At 50.9% G+C, this 19,652-nt stretch overlaps 1 protein-coding gene across 2 annotated transcripts in view; it reads left to right on the top strand.

The window, feature by feature from the left end:
• Positions 1-257: 257 nt before the first annotated feature.
• CLN8 (CLN8 transmembrane ER and ERGIC protein) overlaps positions 258-19,652 on the top strand; it is a 25,022-nt gene continuing 5,627 nt past the window's right edge. Inside the window, exons 1-2 of one of the 2 annotated variants that reach the window (XM_017887853.1) lie at positions 258-554; positions 16,642-17,291. In XM_017887853.1, coding sequence (XP_017743342.1) covers positions 16,749-17,291 — 543 coding nt within the window. In that variant the 5' untranslated portion in view covers positions 258-554; positions 16,642-16,748. Of the gene's footprint in view, positions 555-12,077; positions 12,215-16,641; positions 17,292-19,652 lie in introns of those variants that run through there. The other variant, XM_017887854.1, reaches the window with a different exon arrangement.

Raw genomic sequence — 19,652 nt, 5'->3', positions numbered from 1 at the left:
AAAGACAGCTGGCTTGTGTTAGATGCTCTCTGAACACCGGGTCACAGGTCCTGACATATCACCTGCTCTTTACCTTGAAATGACTGACACCACCAGTCTGCCCAGAGGGCAGGGGTTTGGACGCAACACAGCCTGGCCCAGCCTCTCCTGGGTGATGATGGACAGCCCATCGGGTGGCAGTCCCACTTCCTCAGCAGAGACAACATCCTGTTACACCCTCTCTTCATGCTGAGTGGCTCTAACCTCCTCTGGAATGAACTCCATGCCTGCAGAGTCATCTTCAGAACGAGTCAGCTCCGCCTTGTCCCAGGCAGGAGACTCACGAGTGGATGTGAAATGCGGATTCCCTGTGAGACAGAGGACATTCCATATCTCGTCCCCTCACGACTGTGTGGGTCTAGTTATTTCATAGGAGAGGGGGAAATGTGAATTTTAATTTAATTTCCTAAGTACTGTTATTGGTGTCTGACCAGCTGATCCCAAGTTTCACATCCTTGTCTGTGAAGCTAAACTCGATGCTGCTGTGTGGGAAGATTCGGAAAGAAAACTCTTAGGTAAGTTTTCATTGTTTGGTGTTTAACAAATACACCACTTCCCTGAATTGCTTTCTGGAGCTGCCAGCTTTATAACATTCTACCTGACATTTTAAAGACATGAAATTTCACTAAATTTCAATATCTTTTATGCATCTACATAGTTGATTTATACCATATTATGCTGTGTGTTTGGGGGAGAGGGGAGGCGAGGTTTCAGTCTGTAAATTTGTTCCTAAAATAGTAACAGGGATGAAAAATAAATCAAAGTGATTACACTTCTCTATAGGTATGAATTAAGCATTCCTTTTTTTTTCCTTTTGAGATGGAGTTTCATTCTTATTGCCCAGGCTGGAGTGCAATGGCACGATCTCGGCTCACTGCGACCTCCGCCTCCCGGGTTCAAGCAATTAACCTCCCTCAGCCTCCCAAGTAGCTAGGATTACAGGCAACCAACACCACACCCGGTTAATTTTTGTATTTTTAGTAGAGACGGGGTTTCACTATGTTGGTCAGGCTGGTCTCGAACTCCTGACCTCAAGTGACCCACCCACCTCTGCATCCCAAAGTGCTGGGATTACAGGGGTGAGCCACCACGCCCAGCCTGAATTAAGCATTTCTTAAAGTTGCACTAAAATCCTTTAGGTCACTCAAGTGCCATTTGATATCATTCCACAAGATGAAGCTGGAAAGAAGACCTATTATTTGGGGCAGCAGAAAGTCCACTTTGAGTGCAGCGTCCCTCTCTCTACAGTTTTAGTTTTTAAGCGGAGATGTGTCCTTTTCCAGGGTATAGATTTTTCAAGCTCAGCACCATTGATGTTGGGGCTGGGCCATTGCTGTGGGGCTGCCCTGGGCATTGTCGGAAGCCTAATAGCCTCACTGCTCTGAAGGTCAGCAGCAGCAACCTGCCTCTCGCCCCAGGTCATGACAACCAAAAACGTCTCCAGACACGCCAAATGTCCCCATGGGAGGGTGCCTAGAGGACAGTGTGCTATGGTGGCCCCACAATAGCTGTCTTTGCAGCCCTAGAATCAACGTGATCTTGTCAGGGCACTTTTTGTCTTGTTTTGTTTTGTTTTTTGAGATGGAGTCTTGCTCTGTAGTCTAGGCTGGAGAGTAGTGGCACAATCCCAGCTCACTGCAACCTCCGCCTCCCAGGTTCATGCAATTCTCCTGCCTCAGCCTCCTGAATAGCTGGAATTACAGGCATGTGCCACCACACCCAGCTAATTTTTGTATTTTTAGTAGAGACAAGGTTTCACTGACCTGGTCACTAGCTGCTGACCTCAGGTGATCCGCCCACCTCGGCCTCCCAAAGTGCTGGGATTATAGGCGCGAGCCACCATGCCTGGGCACTTTTTAAAGGCTGGTTGTTATGGGCACTTTTTAAAGGCTGGTTATGATGGCAATGTCTTCGTCCAATGAGGATTTAAGGCTTCTTTGGGTACCAAGATAATTATGGCCATTATCTCAGGGTTATCATTTTCAACAGGAATAACCCTGTCCACTGTTGTTCGTCTGATCCTCAAATAGCAGAAGATTCAGGATCACCTAGCTTTAATTATGGAGGAGACTTTAGGGACCAATCTCATCCTTTTACACTTGTGGCTCAGAGAGGTTAAGTAACCTCTCCAAGGTCACACAGCCAGCAGAAGTAACACCCTGCGTAGAGATCATCAAGATAGCATCAGAGCCCTTTAGTACGATATCCCGAGTGTCCCACATGCAAGCCATCGGCACGATGTTTTGTGGCTCAATATTTTCAGTTTTAAGAAAGATACACCTTTTGGAAAAAGAAATGAACACAGTGAATGCCCACATCAGCAGAAAGATAGTTTTCTATAATGAGTTCTTTTTCTCTTTATTTCTAAGAAGGTTTAATTTTGCCACAGTTGCTAAAGAAAACATTACACACAGCCCTTATTAAAAAATGGTGCGACAGACTTGTCAACAAAAAGAGTCAAATTTGTAAAATATTTGATGAGATTTATTCTGAGCCAAATATGAGGACCATGATTGGTGACACAACCCCAGGAGGTCCTAAGAACTGGTGCATAAGGTGGTTGGATTCCAGCTTGATTTTATGCATTTTAGGGGGACAGAAGTTACAGGCAGAAAAAAGAAAAGGGCAAGAGGATCCCCTGCCACCTCCAGGACATCATTTCAGTTGTCTTCTCCAAACACCTCATGGCATCGTATTTCAAAATTCGGCTTTGTCATTTAGCAGTGTGTGGAGGTGTACACGTTGCCAGCCGATACGTGTAAGGTGTCCAGTGGTTTGGTCCAGAAGAAAGGATTGTCTTGGGTTAAGATAAAGGTTGTGGAGACTAAGGTTTTTTTTTTTGTTTGTTTGTTTTTTAATCTTCAGAGCTCTTATTGGACCTAAAAGAGGTGCCAGACTCTTAGTCAAATCTCTCCCAGATCAGGGAAAAGACCTGGAAAGGGAAGGGGATCCTGGCAGGATGTGGATTTTCCCCTCGAGATACAGCTGTGTGGGGCCCCTTCAAAATATGTCAAATAAATATATTCTGGGGTAAAATGCTTGATTTCTTCCAGGGCCTGCTCTCTGTCATGTGATGCTGTATTAGAGTCAGGTTGGAATGTAGTATCTTACTGCTGCAGAGAGTCTGTTTTGTCAGTCTTAAGAGCGCTGCTTTGATGTTAATGCAGGTCAGCTGTGCCTGGATTTCAACAGAAGGAGGGTATAAGGAGCCTATCCGACCCCCTTCCCATCACGGTCTGAACTAGTCTCTAAGGTTTACTTTGGAAAGCTTGTGGCTGAAGGGGTTTGTAGGGGACTAGAATTTAATTTTCGTTTTACAGTCTCAAGGGAATCGCGATAGGTGCGGGGCTACTGCAGTGGGACTGGGCTCAACTCTGAGTATAACAAGAAAAAGGGGAATGCACAGCCATGGAGCGGGTGAGGGCAGATGGAAAACTATGAAGAGGTGACATCAGGCCAGGGGGGTTCTTGTTAGAACCACTTGGCAGGATTCCTGCCGCAGGCAGGCCTGGTGATCAGATACTGAGGGTGGCGGATGAGGAGGATGGTCAGATATCAGGGGGTGGGGGATGAGGAGGATGGTCAGATATCAGGGGCAGGTAATTGTCACTGCATTGACTCAGCAGGATTCTTTTGGACGAAAGGGGCCAGGGGCCCAGGTCAGAGCCTTGAGGGCTTGGAGGACGTTGCCTGGAGTTAGGTCAGGGAGAGTCTTTGCCACAGTGAGGCTGAGAAGCTGAGCATCTGATCTGTGGGAGTCCAAAGACCCTTATGCTTACTGCGGACTTGCTGTCAGCAGATCCTGAACTTAGGTTCCCATGTTTTAAAGTGTTGTTTGCAAGCACAGCGGTCCTGCTCTCCCACCCACAGAACTCCTATTGCTCACTGTTGAAGGACACTGTGGATTTAAAATCAGGGACGTTCTTTTTCCTCTGTCGCTCATTATACATCCCTCTGAGAACACAGTCATTTTGCTCTGTTTAGGAGGAAGAAACAGGCGGAAGAGAACTCCTCCCATCCCTCTTCTAATGGCTTTTAAAACAGTCTGTCTTTTCTGTAATGGAACAACCAAACCTCGCAATGTGCGTATATGGCTTATGTGAACAGAAAATAAGAGTAAGACAGTCTTCTGACACCTCGATTAAGTCATCTCGATTGTCTTCTCCAGACACCTCATGGCATCGTACTTCAAAATTCAGCTTTGTCATTTAGCAGTGTGTGGAGGTGCACATTGCTAACCTCAGCCTCACTGAACACTGTTTTTTTTTTCTATGACATGTGGATAATAGTGCCTGCCTCAGACACCTGTGATGTTTGAAAGAACCAATTTACCAAAGGGCTTAGCCTACTGCCAGACACACCGTGCACCCAAGATGAATGTTTGTTGTGTCATTCGATCTGTCGGGGAAGGAGGTGAGACACCTGTGGGAGGCAGGGCGGGAGGGGAGTATGCAGGCTGTAAACAGCAGTGACCAAGCTGTGACACAGCAAGCTGGGAATCCGCCTGGGTTTCATTCAGTCTTCCACATCCACTTCCATATACTGGTGGTTATACTTCCACCAGTATAACCATGGGTACTGGTTATACCTGTGATTGTGTTTTAGAAAACAAAACTGTTTTATCATTCTGCTTTAAAGATGGCCGAGTGGAAAGACGCAGTCCTGGAATGTTTAAATTCAAGCTGAGGAACTTACCAGCCATGTGACTGATGAAGTTTTGGTTTCATCTTTCTAAGCCTCAGTTCGTTCTTTGTAAGACAGGCCTCAGCGTGCTGTGAGTGTGAATTCGAGGAACCCAATGCTGCTGGAGAAAGGGGTCCAGTGTAGACCCCAAGAGAAGGTTCTCGGATCTTGCGCAGGGAGGAACTCAAGGGAGTCGCAGAGTGCAGTGAAAGACAGCTGCGCGGATGCAGAGTGGGGTGCCTGTGGAAAGCAGGAGGAGGAAGGTGCCGTCTTTCTTTCAAAGGCATTTTGTATCAGTGTAAAAGCCAAGCTATGTGTAAGTGCAGGTGGGCTGACGGTGTGACAAAATCTAGTACTTTGTGGATGTACTTTGTGGCATTTCAGTGCGTACCTACATCTTAGCATTGGACTATAGCATATAGTATTGGACTATAGCATATAGCATTGGACTATAACCATCCAATTTTTTTTTCTTTTTTGAGATGGAGTCTCGCTCTGTTGCTCAGGCTGAAGTGCAGTGGCGTGATCTTGGCTCACTGCAACCTCTGCCTCCCAGGTTCAAGCAATTCTCCTGCCTCAGCCTCCCACGTAGCTGGGATTACAGGCTTGTGTAACCACCACACGGGTTCGTGTTGCCTGCTGCCTAGACAGAGCTGATTTATCAAAACAGGTGAACTGCATAGAGAAAGAATAATTCACACAGAGCTCGCCGTGCGGGAGACCAGAGTTTTATTATTACTCAAATCAATCTTCCCAAGAATTCAGAGTTCAGAGTTTTCGTTGTTGTTTTTGAGATGGAGTCTTGCTCTGTTGCCCAGGCTGGAGTGCAGTGGTGCAATTTCACCTCACTGCAACCTCTGCCTCCAGGGTTCAAGCAGTTCTCCTGCCTCAGGCTGCCAAGTAGTTGGCATTACAGGCGTGCACCACCATGCCTGGCTAATTTTTGTATTTTTAGTAGAGACGGGGTTTTGCCATGTTGGCCAGGCTGGTCTTGAACTTCTGACCTCAAGTGATCCGCCTGCCTCGGCCTCCCAGAGTGCTGGGATTGCAGGTGTGAGCCACCATGCTCAGCCCTGGAGTTCAGAGTTTTTAAGGATAATTTGGTAGGTAGGGGACTAGTAAGCTGGGAGTGCTGAGAGGTCAGATCAGAGATGAAAGCATATGGATCAAAGTTGTCCTCCTGGCCTGAGTCAGTTCCTGGGTGGGGGCCACAAGATGAGATGAGCCAGTTTATCCATCTGGATGGTCCCAGCTGATCCAGCAAGTGCAAGATCTGCAAAATATCTCAAGCACTGATCTTAGCTTTTTCAATAGTGATGTTATCCCCAGGAGCAATTTAGGGAGGGTCAGAATCTTGTAACCTCCAGCTGCATGAATCCTAAGCCATAATTTCTAATCTTGTGGCTAATTTGTTAGTCCTACAAAGGCAGTCTAGTCCCCAGGCAAGAAAGGGATTTGTTTCAGGAAACTATAAACTAAGTTTCTCCCAAAGTTACTTTGGCCTACACCCAGGAATGAACAAGGACAGTTTGCAGGTTAAAAGCAGGATGGAGCTGGTTAGGTCAGATCTCTCACTGTCTCAGTTATAATTTTGCAACGGTGGTTTCACTGGTTTTAAGATGGAGTTTATTTTATTTTTATTTTTTTGAGACAGAGTTTCATTCTTATTGCCTAGGCTTGAGTGCAATGGCGTGTTCTCGGCTCACTGCAACCTCCGCCTCCTGGGTTCAAGCAATTCTCCTGCCTCAGCCTCCTGAGTAGCTGGGATTACAGGTGCCTACCACCACACCTGGCTAATTTTTTTGTATTTTTAAGAGAGACGGAGTTTCCCCATGTTGGCCAGGCTGGTCTCAAACCCCTGACCTCAGGTGTTCCACCCACCTCTACCTCCCAAACTGCTGGGATTACAGGCGTGAGCCACCGCACCAGCCACGATGGGTTGATTTTAAAACGGTGTCACCCTGGCTCTCCTAGATTTCTGTTCCTCTTAACACCACGAAGGCTGCTGGCAGTTCTCCGGCCTCCAGGGAGGCCTCCACACACATTTACCCATGTTCTTAGACAATCCTAGGGACTCAAGGTTTCAACAAACCTAAATGAGCCAGCAGAAAAATAAACTTGAACATGAATGTCAACATTTTCCCACGTGTACTAAAGGGTTGTAATAATTTTGAAATGTTTATTTCAAAGAGCGTTGGTAATTTAAACGTCCTATTTAATCCCCAAAACAGTCCTGAGGGGGAGATAAGGCAGTTATCTTCATGGTACAGGAAAGGAAAAAAGCGAGGGTCCAAGGCCGACTATACCCTCAGCTCCATTAGCCCCCGAAGCCTCCCCGGCCAGGCGCCAATACGTTCTCTCTAACATATTAGAGAGAAGAAACATAAATAACTCGAATAACAACCTTAGCGAACTGCTGAAACTCAGGCGTGGGCGCAGAAGGGCCGGGGATGGGCTCGGTCAAGACCTGAAGACCCGGGGCTTGGGCCCTGTGACCTCAGCGCGCGCCCCGGGAAGGCTCCGGCTCCGTCCACACCCGGAGCGCGACTCAGCCGCAGCCAGGCCGGGGCTGCTCTGGGGAACGGCGCGGTCGGGCTCTGCCGCAGCTTTCAGGTCCCCTCGGCCCCCTCCGGGTGCAACGCGACCAGGTGGCCAGCGGAGCTCCACTGCCCCCACCCCGCCCGCCAGGGTTCAGCCAGGCCCCGCGCTCTCCCCGCCGGCCACCGCCCCTCCCGTCGTCGAGGTTCAGCGCGCCCGCCGCCCCGCCCCCGCGCCCGCCGCCGTGGTGCGCCTAGGCCGGGGCACTCCATCGTAGCCACGCCCCGAGGGCCGAGCGCTGCCGTGTGCGCGTGTCGCGTGCGCGTGCGCGGTGCGGGGGCCGCGTCTTTGAGGCGCGCTAGTCGCTGACTCGCCGCGCGGTGCCCGTCCAGTGAACTGCCCGGAGTACTGCAGCGCGGGCGGCGCCAAGCGCAGGGAGCCCGGGTGAGGGGCAGCTCAGGTGAGCGCGCCGCGGCAGCCGGGTGAGAGGGCCGGAAGGCCCAGGTGAGGGCAGTCCATGGAGCGCCGCGGGGAGGCGCGGTGACGGGGCCGGCCGAACCCAGGTTGAGGGGCAGCTCCAGGTGAGCGCGCGGGAGCCAGGAGGGGGCCCGGGAAAGCCCGGTGGGGTGCTCGGGCTCCCAAGGTGAGGGGCCGGGAACTCTAGCTTGCGGGAACCCAGATGGCGCAGCGGGAGCCCACGTGAGGCCGCGCCCGGGGAGCGGGTCGGTGTCCAGGTAAGGCAACCCGGGTCAGGGGCCGGGGTGGCTCCCTCTAGCGTCCGCCGTCCCAGCCCTGCTTCCGTGGGCGCGCGGCACCCCCGGCGTGCCCGTTCCCGACCAGTAGCTTCGTGGGGGGCGTTCGAGGCCCTGCAGCCCCGAGTTCTGCCCGCGCGCGGTAGCATGTGGGCTTGGGGGGACCCCTCCACGCGACGCTTGACCTTTGGAGCCCATTGAGACGGCCGCGGATGCCGGACTGTGGAGGGGAAAGGCGGAGGCGGAGGCGGCGGCCGTCCGCCCCTGACCTCCGCTCCCCGCAGACCCGGCCGGCAACGTAGATGGTCCAGTCACCTGTGTCCCACGAGGCAGGAAGGCGGCTCCTGCGGAGCCACAGAGGTGCTGTCGGAGCTTTGTCAAGACAAGCAGCGTGTCACGTGGGCGTGTGGCCTCCCACTGGTCACCGATTTAGGCTGGGGCGGAAGGGGACACACGGTGCTGCTCAACAGGGGTGTGGGGAGGGCGGAAGGGACGCCTGCGGGTCAGCTCCAGCCACGTTTAGGAGCGGGGAGGGACGGCTGGGTCCAGGTCTCAAGCGTGTGCGGGCGGGGGGAGGGAGGCCGGGGCGGGGGGAGAGGGAGCGGGCACTGGGTCGGGTCAGCAGGGGGTGGGAGCCGCCTGGGCTCTGGGCCCTATTGCCAGCTGCTCTGGGTTGGGGTTGGATGTGGACAGTAAGGAGGGGAGCCAGGGGCTCCCCAGCCTGTGTAGATTCTGCTGTGACTGTTCTCTGAAAGACTGGGGCGAGGCGGCTGTTTCTGACTCCTGTTTCCTTTTACCCTCTGTGTGAAATCTGTAACTATCCAGCTTCTGCTTACCTCACTCCCATATTTTGAGTTTTATTTACATACAACTTTTCAGGAAGGCTGTGAGAGGAAAAAGCAGTGAACAATGGTGAAGGAAGCGTAAGTGATGGAGAGAGTATGAGATGGCCACAGCTCCCCACGGAGCTTGAACACTTTTGTGCCTGCCTTTCAGACTGGCTATCATCGAGGCTGTAGTTTTTAAGGAAGTTCTTCCTGAGCATGCAGTTTCCATAAAAAGAGCACAGGTTCTCTAGGTGGCCTCGAGATGTTCACTACAGAATGTCTCATGATAACGAGGAACTGGGCAAAAGCCTGGCAGGATATCGGGTGGGTAAATGGTGGAGTCCCTGCCGCCATTTTACCGAAGAGGATTCGCTGTTGCTAAGAGAAGAGAAGCAGGCCAGGGAGCAGCTTGTATACTGTTATCCCCTTTTACGTAAAAAGGAAGAGTTTATATGTAGAAAAACAATTGATGCAGCAGGCACCAAAAAATAGTGATAGTGCTTGGAGCTGTGTGAGAGGATTGTAAGTGTTTATTTTTATATTTTTATGCTTGTTTATATTTTCTGAATTTTGTGTATTAAACATGTATTTCTTTTGATTTTGGAAAACGTATTTTTACCAGCCATCAATGTATAATTTCCAAAATGTTAGGAGTATAATTCTCATGTAAATAGCTCTTGTCAGGTTATATTTCAGTCACTAATGCAGTATCCAACAGGATAGGAGTGCCAATTAAAAAGAGAATACAAAAAACTAGGATTTTCTTAGTGAGTGGGTAAAAGGAATGCTGAGAAAAGATTGCCGGATTAGGTATAAGATTGGTGAATATCCTGCGTGCATTGAAACCACAGGCTTTGGGATTGTCTTTTCTTCTTGATGGAAGGAGAATTAACTTTGCAGATTGTAAAATTGTGTGACCCTCAATCAGTGGTAAATAGTTTAGTTATTTCTCCTAGAAAGTCAAGTGAATGTCGGGGTTGTAAAACACTGAACTTGTGTTAGGGAAAAAAGCATGCAACCATTTTTTCCTTTTTGACTTCACTTCCAAGTTGGGATAAATTATCTTAACAAAACACAAAAATGCTGGTATCCTTAGCAGTTTAGCCCCTAGTAAACCGGAGGAGCGCATAGGTGCATGACAGAGCCGAAGGGTTCCTGTGGCCACTGAGCCTGGTTCCTGGTCACAGTGCAGCAACAGAGCTAACACTCTTACTGATGTGTTTGCATTCAGATTTCTAAAAACTGCATGGCTCAGTGCAATAGAAGAGCTGAAACCACAGAATCTTAGAAGACAAGCTTTTTGTATACATTTTCACCAAAGAAAATGAAGATCTGCAGAGTCAAGAGATGGTGGCCTTCCAGGAGTTGTTTCTTCTCCGGCTCTACTTTCTCTGCTGCAGAGAGGAAAGGGGCTGGTGTGGAAGGGCTTGGAAGCCTTCCAGAGTGAAAGAACAGGATAAGTCCATTAGGTTTGGCCTCCAGTTTTTCCCAGGGAAGGAACAGCGACTTCCAGCTGTGCGTTACACTTAAGGGCTCCTTCGTGTGTCCTGAGCCTTATGGAGCACAGCAAGGCAACAGTGGGAACCCCTGTGTCCCATTTTGCATATCAAGAGTGAGAGAGTGTGGTTGGGTCAAGAAGCAGAAATAGAAACCAAAGGAGAAGCTGAACTCTTCCCATACCCCTTCTGTGCTGCCTATCAGAACAAGGCCTAGTCACACTTCTGTGGGTGCCTGCCTTGTGACTTGGGGTGAACCACAGCTGTTCTCATTACAACACTGACGTCACAAAGGGACAGCAGAGCTCTGCAGGACTCCAGGAAGACTGGCCACTTGGGCTGACCCTGCCTCTGGGGCTGGCCTTCTACCCTCATAGCTGAGATAGCTGAGGAGTTCACCTCCTTTGTAAACTCCTGGCTGGAAGATGCTGGTTGGCACTAACGAAGCTCAGAGACGCACAGTAACGAGTTAGACTAGAACAGCACCAGCTTACCCAGAAAGTTCCCGTGCACGCTACTGTGTAGAAACACACATGATCAGGAGGTTTGAGCAAAGAATCAGAATGGGGATTGGCTACAGGATTGGAAGGGGTGATAAGCATTCTGGTCTTGATAATCTGCTGTTTCTGCATCCCTAATTGGCACCTGTTCTCTGACTGCCAGGAGGGTTTGCCCACTCTCAGCTCCGGCTCACCTGTTTCTGTTTCAGTGTCTTTTGCCTGTCTGCCATTTTTCTGTAGATATGGTGATCTCTCCAAAAAGATGTCTAGAAAACTTGAAGACCTGGCAGCTATTCACTCTTCAGGTGAAGACCACACAAACTAGTTGGACATCTGGTTCCTAGTGGGTGCTTCGTTTCCTACTACTCTGCATGTTTCTTTTCTTTTCTCTCCCCTCCCCTCCCGCCTTCCCTCCCCTCCCCTCCCCTCCCCTTCCCCTCCCCTCCCCTCCCCTCCCCTCGCCCTTCCCCCTCTCCTTCCTCTCCTCTCTCGTCCTTCTTCCCTTCTTCCTTCCTTTCTCTTTTCTGTTCTTTTCTTTTGAGGAATGGAGGTCTCATCTTTGTTTGCCAGTGGCTGGAGTGCAGTGGGCACAATCTCAGCTCCCATCTGCAACCTCCACCCTGCCGGGATTTCAAGTGGGACTCTACTTGGCCTCAAGGGCCTCCCCAAGTAAGTAGCTGGGATCACAGGCACGTGCCACCATGTCTGGCTAATTTTTTGTGTCTTTAGTAGAGTTCGGGTTTAACCGTGTTGGTCAGGCTGGTCTCGAACTTCTGACCTTGTGATCCACCCGCCTTGGCCTCCCACAGTGTTGGGATTACAGGTGTGAGCCACTGCACCCGGCCTGCGCTGTGTGTTTCTTTTTCCCGTAGTCAGACACTGGGGTCCAGGGTGGTTAAGGAAAAAACTCGTTTTCTTTCTTTCTTTTTTAAATTGAGATGGAGTTTCACCCTGTTGCCCAGGTTGGAGTGCGGTTATGTGATCTCGGCTCACTGCAACCTCCACCTCCTGGGTTCTAGCAATTCTCCTGCTTCAGCCTCCTGAGTAGCTCAAATTACAGGTGTGCGTCACCACGCCTGGCTAATTTTTGTATTTTTAGTAAAGACAGAGTTTGGCCATGTTGGCCAGGTTGGTCTTGAACCCCTGACCTCAAGTGATCCACCCACCTTGGCCTCCCAAAGTGCTGGGATTACAGGCGTGAGCCACTGCGCCCGGCCTGAAACTTGTTTTTCTTAGCTTCTAAATAGTGAAACCAAGATCAGAACCCACTAAGCCAACTGCTCCTCTTGGTTTTTGGTTCTCATGTCCTGGAGTCCTTCTCACCTCGACCAAACCAAAGACCTCCTGAAGCATCACTTGGACTAACCACTTCCACTGAGGTGGGTTTGAGTCACTGCTCTGGGCAGAGCCTTCTGGAGTCGGGGACTCTCTCGTCTCAAGGCAAAGGTCCCACGGAAGTTAGTGGTCTTGGCCAAGAGCAGCACATTGATACACCTGTGGCAAAATGGGACCTGTAACCCAGATCTTGTGACCCACTCATGGAAAAGTACAGGAAGAAGTTTTAGGAGGGGTCCATATTTTAACCTTTAGCAGTGTTGTTCAGGGGAATCCTTTTAATGGATTGCTATTCTGTGCTTGACACCTGTCCTTTCCACCCAGCCTGCTTTTCTTTAACGCTGGTAAGCCGTCTCCCCTCCAGGCATTAGGCTGCACTTGAAGTTGATCTGCTCCGTGAAGTGTATAGGGGTTCAGCGATGCGAATACCAGAGCCAAGTGCTCTTGCCAGCCCCTTAATACCATGTTCAACCTGATTTGTATACAAGTTAACAGAAGTGTGTTTGGAGATGTGTAAGTACACTGGAGTCTTAATATAGCATGACCAGAAGTGTGGGTCACGAGGGCACACATGGGCACGGCAGCCCCTCAGGCGTCATCCATAGCATCTATCAGAGAGCACACCTGTGTGCCCTGAACACACGCACCAGGGGCAGCGTGACACGGGAGCCGTTTCTCTAGGGAGAGACATGAATGCCAGTGCTGTCTTTCCCACATCAGATCTGTGTTCACACAGAGCTAGTCTGTATTAAAGCTGGAGTGTCAGTGGAGAAACAGACAAACACTCGTACTATTTTTGCCTTTGATTATATGACCATTATCAAACCAAGAGGTTGGGAGTTATCGGTGCTCCCTTGTCCTTTGCATCAGGTCCCGGGACTCACATTCAGTGCATGCTGGAGTGAGCTGGTGCTTCCGGTGCCCTTGGGGTGTGGTCACAGCGACCTTTTTGCCTGAATAACGATGGGGAGTTTTTGCTGAATGGCCACAGTGAGTGGCCCCTCCTGTGCTTCCGGCTCTAGTCCTGCTGCCTCACGATTCAGTCAGTTCTGGGGTCCCTTCCAGAGAGTAGAGGGCCAGCTGTTTGGGCCCCTCCTGTGCTTCCGGCTCTAGTCCTGCTGCCTCACGATTCAGTCAGTTCTGGGGTCCCTTCCAGAGAGTAGAGGGCCAGCTGTTTGGGCCCCTCCTGTGCTTCCGGCTCTAGTCCTGCTGCCTCACGATTCAGTCAGTTCTGGGGTCCCTTCCAGAGAGTAGAGGGCCAGCTGTTTGGGCCCCTCCTGTGCTTCCGGCTCTAGTCCTGCTGCCTCACGATTCAGTCAGTTCTGGGGTCCCTTCCAGAGAGTAGAGGGCCAGCTGTTTGGGCCCCTCCTGTGCTTCCGGCTCTAGTCCTGCTGCCTCACGATTCAGTCAGTTCTGGGGTCCCTTCCAGAGAGTAGAGGGCCAGCTGTTTGGGCCCCTCCTGTGCTTCCGGCTCTAGTCCTGCTGCCTCACGATTCAGTCAGTTCTGGGGTCCCTTCCAGAGAGTAGAGGGCCAGCTGTTTGGGCCCCTCCTGTGCTTCCGGCTCTAGTCCTGCTGCCTCACGATTCAGTCAGTTCTGGGGTCCCTTCCAGAGAGTAGAGGGCCAGCTGTTTGGGCCCCTCCTGTGCTTCCGGCTCTAGTCCTGCTGCCTCACGATTCAGTCAGTTCTGGGGTCCCTTCCAGAGAGTAGAGGGCCAGCTGTTTGGGCCCCTCCTGTGCTTCCGGCTCTAGTCCTGCTGCCTCACGATTCAGTCAGTTCTGGGGTCCCTTCCAGAGAGTAGAGGGCCAGCTGTTTGGGCCCCTCCTGTGCTTCCGGCTCTAGTCCTGCTGCCTCACGATTCAGTCAGTTCTGGGGTCCCTTCCAGAGAGTAGAGGGCCAGCTGTTTGGGCCCCTCCTGTGCTTCCGGCTCTAGTCCTGCTGCCTCACGATTCAGTCAGTTCTGGGGTCCCTTCCAGAGAGTAGAGGGCCAGCTGTTTGGGCCCCTCCTGTGCTTCCGGCTCTAGTCCTGCTGCCTCACGATTCAGTCAGTTCTGGGGTCCCTTCCAGAGAGTAGAGGGCCAGCTGTTTGGGCCCCTCCTGTGCTTCCGGCTCTAGTCCTGCTGCCTCACGATTCAGTCAGTTCTGGGGTCCCTTCCAGAGAGTAGAGGGCCAGCTGTTTGGGCCCCTCCTGTGCTTCCGGCTCTAGTCCTGCTGCCTCACGATTCAGTCAGTTCTGGGGTCCCTTCCAGAGAGTAGAGGGCCAGCTGTTTGGGCCCCTCCTGTGCTTCCGGCTCTAGTCCTGCTGCCTCACGATTCAGTCAGTTCTGGGGTCCCTTCCAGAGAGTAGAGGGCCAGCTGTTTGGGCCCCTCCTGTGCTTCCGGCTCTAGTCCTGCTGCCTCACGATTCAGTCAGTTCTGGGGTCCCTTCCAGAGAGTAGAGGGCCAGCTGTTTGGGCCCCTCCTGTGCTTCCGGCTCTAGTCCTGCTGCCTCACGATTCAGTCAGTTCTGGGGTCCCTTCCAGAGAGTAGAGGGCCAGCTGTTTGGGCCCCTCCTGTGCTTCCGGCTCTAGTCCTGCTGCCTCACGATTCAGTCAGTTCTGGGGTCCCTTCCAGAGAGTAGAGGGCCAGCTGTTTGGGCCCCTCCTGTGCTTCCGGCTCTAGTCCTGCTGCCTCACGATTCAGTCAGTTCTGGGGTCCCTTCCAGAGAGTAGAGGGCCAGCTGTTTGGGCCCCTCCTGTGCTTCCGGCTCTAGTCCTGCTGCCTCACGATTCAGTCAGTTCTGGGGTCCCTTCCAGAGAGTAGAGGGCCAGCTGTTTGGGCCCCTCCTGTGCTTCCGGCTCTAGTCCTGCTGCCTCACGATTCAGTCAGTTCTGGGGTCCCTTCCAGAGAGTAGAGGGCCAGCTGTTTGGGCCCCTCCTGTGCTTCCGGCTCTAGTCCTGCTGCCTCACGATTCAGTCAGTTCTGGGGTCCCTTCCAGAGAGTAGAGGGCCAGCTGTTTGGGCCCCTCCTGTGCTTCCGGCTCTAGTCCTGCTGCCTCACGATTCAGTCAGTTCTGGGGTCCCTTCCAGAGAGTAGAGGGCCAGCTGTTTGGGCCCCTCCTGTGCTTCCGGCTCTAGTCCTGCTGCCTCACGATTCAGTCAGTTCTGGGGTCCCTTCCAGAGAGTAGAGGGCCAGCTGCTTGGGGAAAGCGGTGCTCCCAGCCCTGCTGTCTGTTCACTGGTGTGAGTGACAAGAGTCCCCACTCCCTGCAGAAATTCCATTATTTGGGCAAGTCCCTACATACTGGGTGAGGGGGGAAGAGGGGGCTCTGAGGCTTTGTCGGTAGCTGTTCCTGTGTCCTCATGTGCCTGGGGTTCCTGCCATGTAAAAGGAAAGGCTAGAATCAATCGCAGGTCTCTTCCAGTTTTGAGAACTTGAGACTCTGGTGATCGTAGCTTTGCAGACAGGTTCAGGCTTAGGTAAACTGGACCCCTTGAGCATGATTCAGCATCTGTTCATGTGTTCCATAAATGTTTCTTGAGGGCCTGCTGTGGACCCAGTGCTGCATCAGGCAGTGGAGATGCTGTGATGAAGGCAGGTGTGGTCTGTGCCCTCACAGAGCTTGCTGTCCAGTGGAGGTGAGGATTCAGTAAGCACTTGTATCAAAAATGAGTATTTGGGGGATGCATCAGGAGCTTGTAGCAAAGATACTTAGCCCAGGCCGTGGGACTCCCCTACTCTGGGAGGGCATCTGGAACAAATGGCCTTTAAGTGAGGACCTGACAGGTAAGCTGGCGCCACCTGCAGGGAGGTAAAGACTTCCAGGGAGAGGGCCCAGCAGCTGCAGAGGCCCAGAGGTGCAGGAGAGTGTGATGTTTTCAAAGGACTGGAAGGCTGTAGCATGGAGTGAGAGGCAGGGGTGGTGAGAGTGGAACCATAGAAGGCCACGTTCTGCAGAGTGCCGTAGGTCACGATCAGGAGTTCAGGCCTTCCCTGCCGGTGTTGAGAAGCTGTTCCATGGCCTTAAGCAAGGAATAACATGAAGAACAGGAGCACAGGTTCTCATGACATCCTTGGGGTGTTAACCAGGATCAAACAGCAGAAGTTCAGTGCTGTAACAAAGTGTATCCCAGTGCGATGAGTTAAGTATGTTTCATCCTGCCATGCCTGAATTGTGTGACTGACCGGGACTGCTGTGAAGGCAGGAGCCTTGCTGGTGGAGTGAACATAGGACGAGCATAGGACCTTGTGTTCCTGCCAGCACCGCTCCAGCCTCCTGTTCATGGCTGGACCGCTCTAGCTTTAGTTTCATTTTCTTTCCTCTTATACTGTCAGTGGATGTTATCTTGGTATGTTTATGTATCCTTGTAAACGCATTAAGAATAAGGTACAGAATTAAATATTTTGTAGTTGAATGTTTGCGTTACTGGAGTAGTGATGTGTCCTTGCTTCTGTTGAGTCAACATAAAATGAATGATCTTTTCTTTCTTTAGATTGAAGATGGACATGTGACAGTCCCAGGGACCGCTGCACTGACTTCGTTTCCTTAGACAATACACAGTGTTGGGCCCAGGACTCCTTTGGAATACAGTTGTGGACAATGAATCCTGCGAGCGATGGGGGCACATCAGAGAGCATTTTTGACCTGGACTATGCATCCTGGGGGATCCGCTCCACGCTGATGGTTGCTGGCTTTGTCTTCTACCTGGGTGTCTTCGTGGTCTGCCACCAGCTGTCCTCCTCCCTGAATGGCACTTACCGTTCTTTGGTGGCCAGAGAGAAGGTCTTCTGGGACCTGGCGGCCACGCGTGCAGTCTTTGGTGTTCAGAGCACAGCCGCGGGCCTGTGGGCTCTGCTGGGGGACCCTGTGCTTCATGCTGACAAGGCACGTGGCCAGCAGAACTGGTGCTGGTTTCACATCACAACAGCAACGGGATTCTTTTTCTTTGAAAATGTTGCAGTCCACCTGTCCAACTTGGCCTTCCGGACATTTGACTTGTTTCTGGTTGTCCACCATCTCTTTGCCTTTCTTGGGTTTCTTGGCTGCTTGGTCAATCTCCGAGCTGGCCACTATCTAGCTATGACCACATTGCTCCTGGAGATGAGCACGCCCTTTACCTGCATTTCCTGGATGCTCTTAAAGGTAAGTGCATGCGTCAGCAGAAGATGACACGTGCCTCACACATTTAATCACTGGCTAGAATGTCTTGGACGCTGCCATAAACTCAACAGCAGGCAGGATTGCAGCACACACATTCAGTTACAGATTCATTTTAGTTGAATGCAATTTTCTTAATTTTAAATCTTTTAGGCTTTCTACTCCTTAAGGAAAGAAAGCTCAGTAGATCTTATGGCTCAGTAGTGTCTGGAAGCACTTAATTTTTTTCTTTCTTTTAATAATTTTATATGTATCTATATATATATATATTTTTTTTGAGACAGAGTCTCACTCTGTCGCTCAGGCTGGAGTACAATGGCATAGTCTCGGCTCACTTAACCTCCATCTCCCGGGTTCAAGCGATTCTCCTGTGTCAGCCTCCCGAGTTAGCTAGGACTACAGGTGCACACCACCACGCCTGGCTAACTTTTTGTGTTTTTAGTAGAGACGGGGTTTCACTATGTTGGCCAGGCTGGTTTTGAACTCCTGACCTCATGATCTGCCCGCCTGGGCCTCCCAAAGTGCTGGGATTACAAGTGTGAGCCACCACGTCTGGCCTCTTTTAATACTTTAAAAAAACTGAAGTAATATATGTGTGTACACATGTCTTGCTTGCTTTTTAGTTTTGAATAAGGTTGTTTTACTAGTGTTCAGAAGTATTGTGACCTTGCATAGTTATTTGCCTGGCACTTTCTTTCTGTTTTTGAAGAACATGTTTTAAAAATGTTTGTCACTTGATTGTCATATTGATGTCAAAATGTTCTTCATGTTAAACAATTTAATTTAATTTTTTTTTTTTTGAGACGGAATCTCACTCTGTTGCCCAGGCTGGAGTGCAGTGGCGCGATCTCGGCTCACTGCAACCTCCGCCACCCAGGTTCAAGCAATTCTCTTGCCTCAACCTCCCAAGTAGCTGGGATTACAGTACCCACCACCACGCCTAGCTAATTTTTGTGCGTGTGTGTATTTTTAGTAGAGACGGGGTTTCACCATGTTGGCCAGGCTGGTCTCGAATTCCTGACCTCAAGTGATATGCCCCCCTCGGGCTCCCAAAGTGCTGGGATTGCAGGCATGAGCCACCGTGTCCAGCCTTAAAATTGTTTTTACGTAGATTCTTGCTGTCTTTTATGACCCATCATGTTGTTTATGGGATATTTGATATTAAATTTGAGATCCTGCAAATGTTCAGCCATTCACACGAATGGGTCATGTTACTGCACGTTTCTTGTGTACAGGAGACTGGTAGCCTTGAGAGGAAACGTAAGCATAACAAGTCACTCCTGCCTTCGGGGTCTGGGTGGGTAGATGGTATCAGTTCATCAAAAGTGCACTGAAGTGTAAACAGTACAGACTGTTCACGTGTAACCCCCATGGACTCCAGCCAGGTGTCAGACACTGTGCTGGCACCTGGGAGCTCAAGGAGGAGCTTGTGTTCCTGCTGTCCCCTGAGGTTGGCCCCATCTGGCACCAGATGGGGTGTGTGAGCACAATGACAGGAAAGTGCAGAGAAGCCATGGCCCCAGATGGGGACCCTGTGCAGGAGGAGAGGGAGACACATCGGAGTTAAGGCAAGTGAGTGAGGGTGAGTGGGGCACAGTTATCGCCAGTGCAGAGCCTCACAGGGTGGCCATGGAAGTAGATGGAGCCCACAGCAGGCAATACTGGAGACGTCCTCGTGAGTGCGTGGTTTGGGCGGTGGCAGGAGGAGTTTGGGGGCAGGTGTGATTTGGCTGGACCTTACCAGGGAAGAAGGGTTGGAACCATGAATGGTTTGAAAGAGGCCCTCGAGTGACCTGGCTACTGAGTTTCCTTGCTGAGCAAATGACTGAATATGAAGCTGCTGGTCTAAGTGTGGGGTCATTTTAGGAATGATGCTGTGACCTGGGACCTCATCAGCGTCCTGTGGGTGGCATGCAGTTTTCCAGTTTTCTCTTTGTGGGCGTTCTTTCCGTAAGAGCGCGGGCTTCTGGGGATGTGGGGCAGGGCTGTGACTTCCCCGGGTTTGTCTGGTGTGAGATCAGTGTGGAGTGGAGAGGTGTGTGCTGGAGGAAGAGGCCTTGGCCTGCGCCCCACATTGCCTGCTCCTCTCACCTGGAAACACCAGACTTCAGGAGTCACTCGGCTGTGGCAGAAAATAAAGTTCTTGAAAGGAAAGCAGAGGTGCTCACTCACATCGATTCTCTAAACATCAATACCGCAGCAATGTCCCAAGTGGTAAACAGTGACTAAATTATTAATACATCCCACAAGATGGTGTGTTTGGGGTCATTAGTGTGTTTCTAATTAATTAATAGATTAATAGTTACCTTGTTTTTTTTTTTTTTTTTTTTTTTTTTTTTTTTTTTT

Source organism: Rhinopithecus bieti, unplaced genomic scaffold (genome assembly GCF_001698545.2).
Source record: "Rhinopithecus bieti isolate Rb0 unplaced genomic scaffold, ASM169854v2 scaffold_15838, whole genome shotgun sequence".
In the NCBI taxonomy this organism is placed as follows: Eukaryota; Metazoa; Chordata; class Mammalia; order Primates; family Cercopithecidae; genus Rhinopithecus; species Rhinopithecus bieti.
The sequence above is the reverse complement of the archived record's forward strand: the minus strand, read 5'-3'. Positions and strand labels throughout refer to the sequence as shown.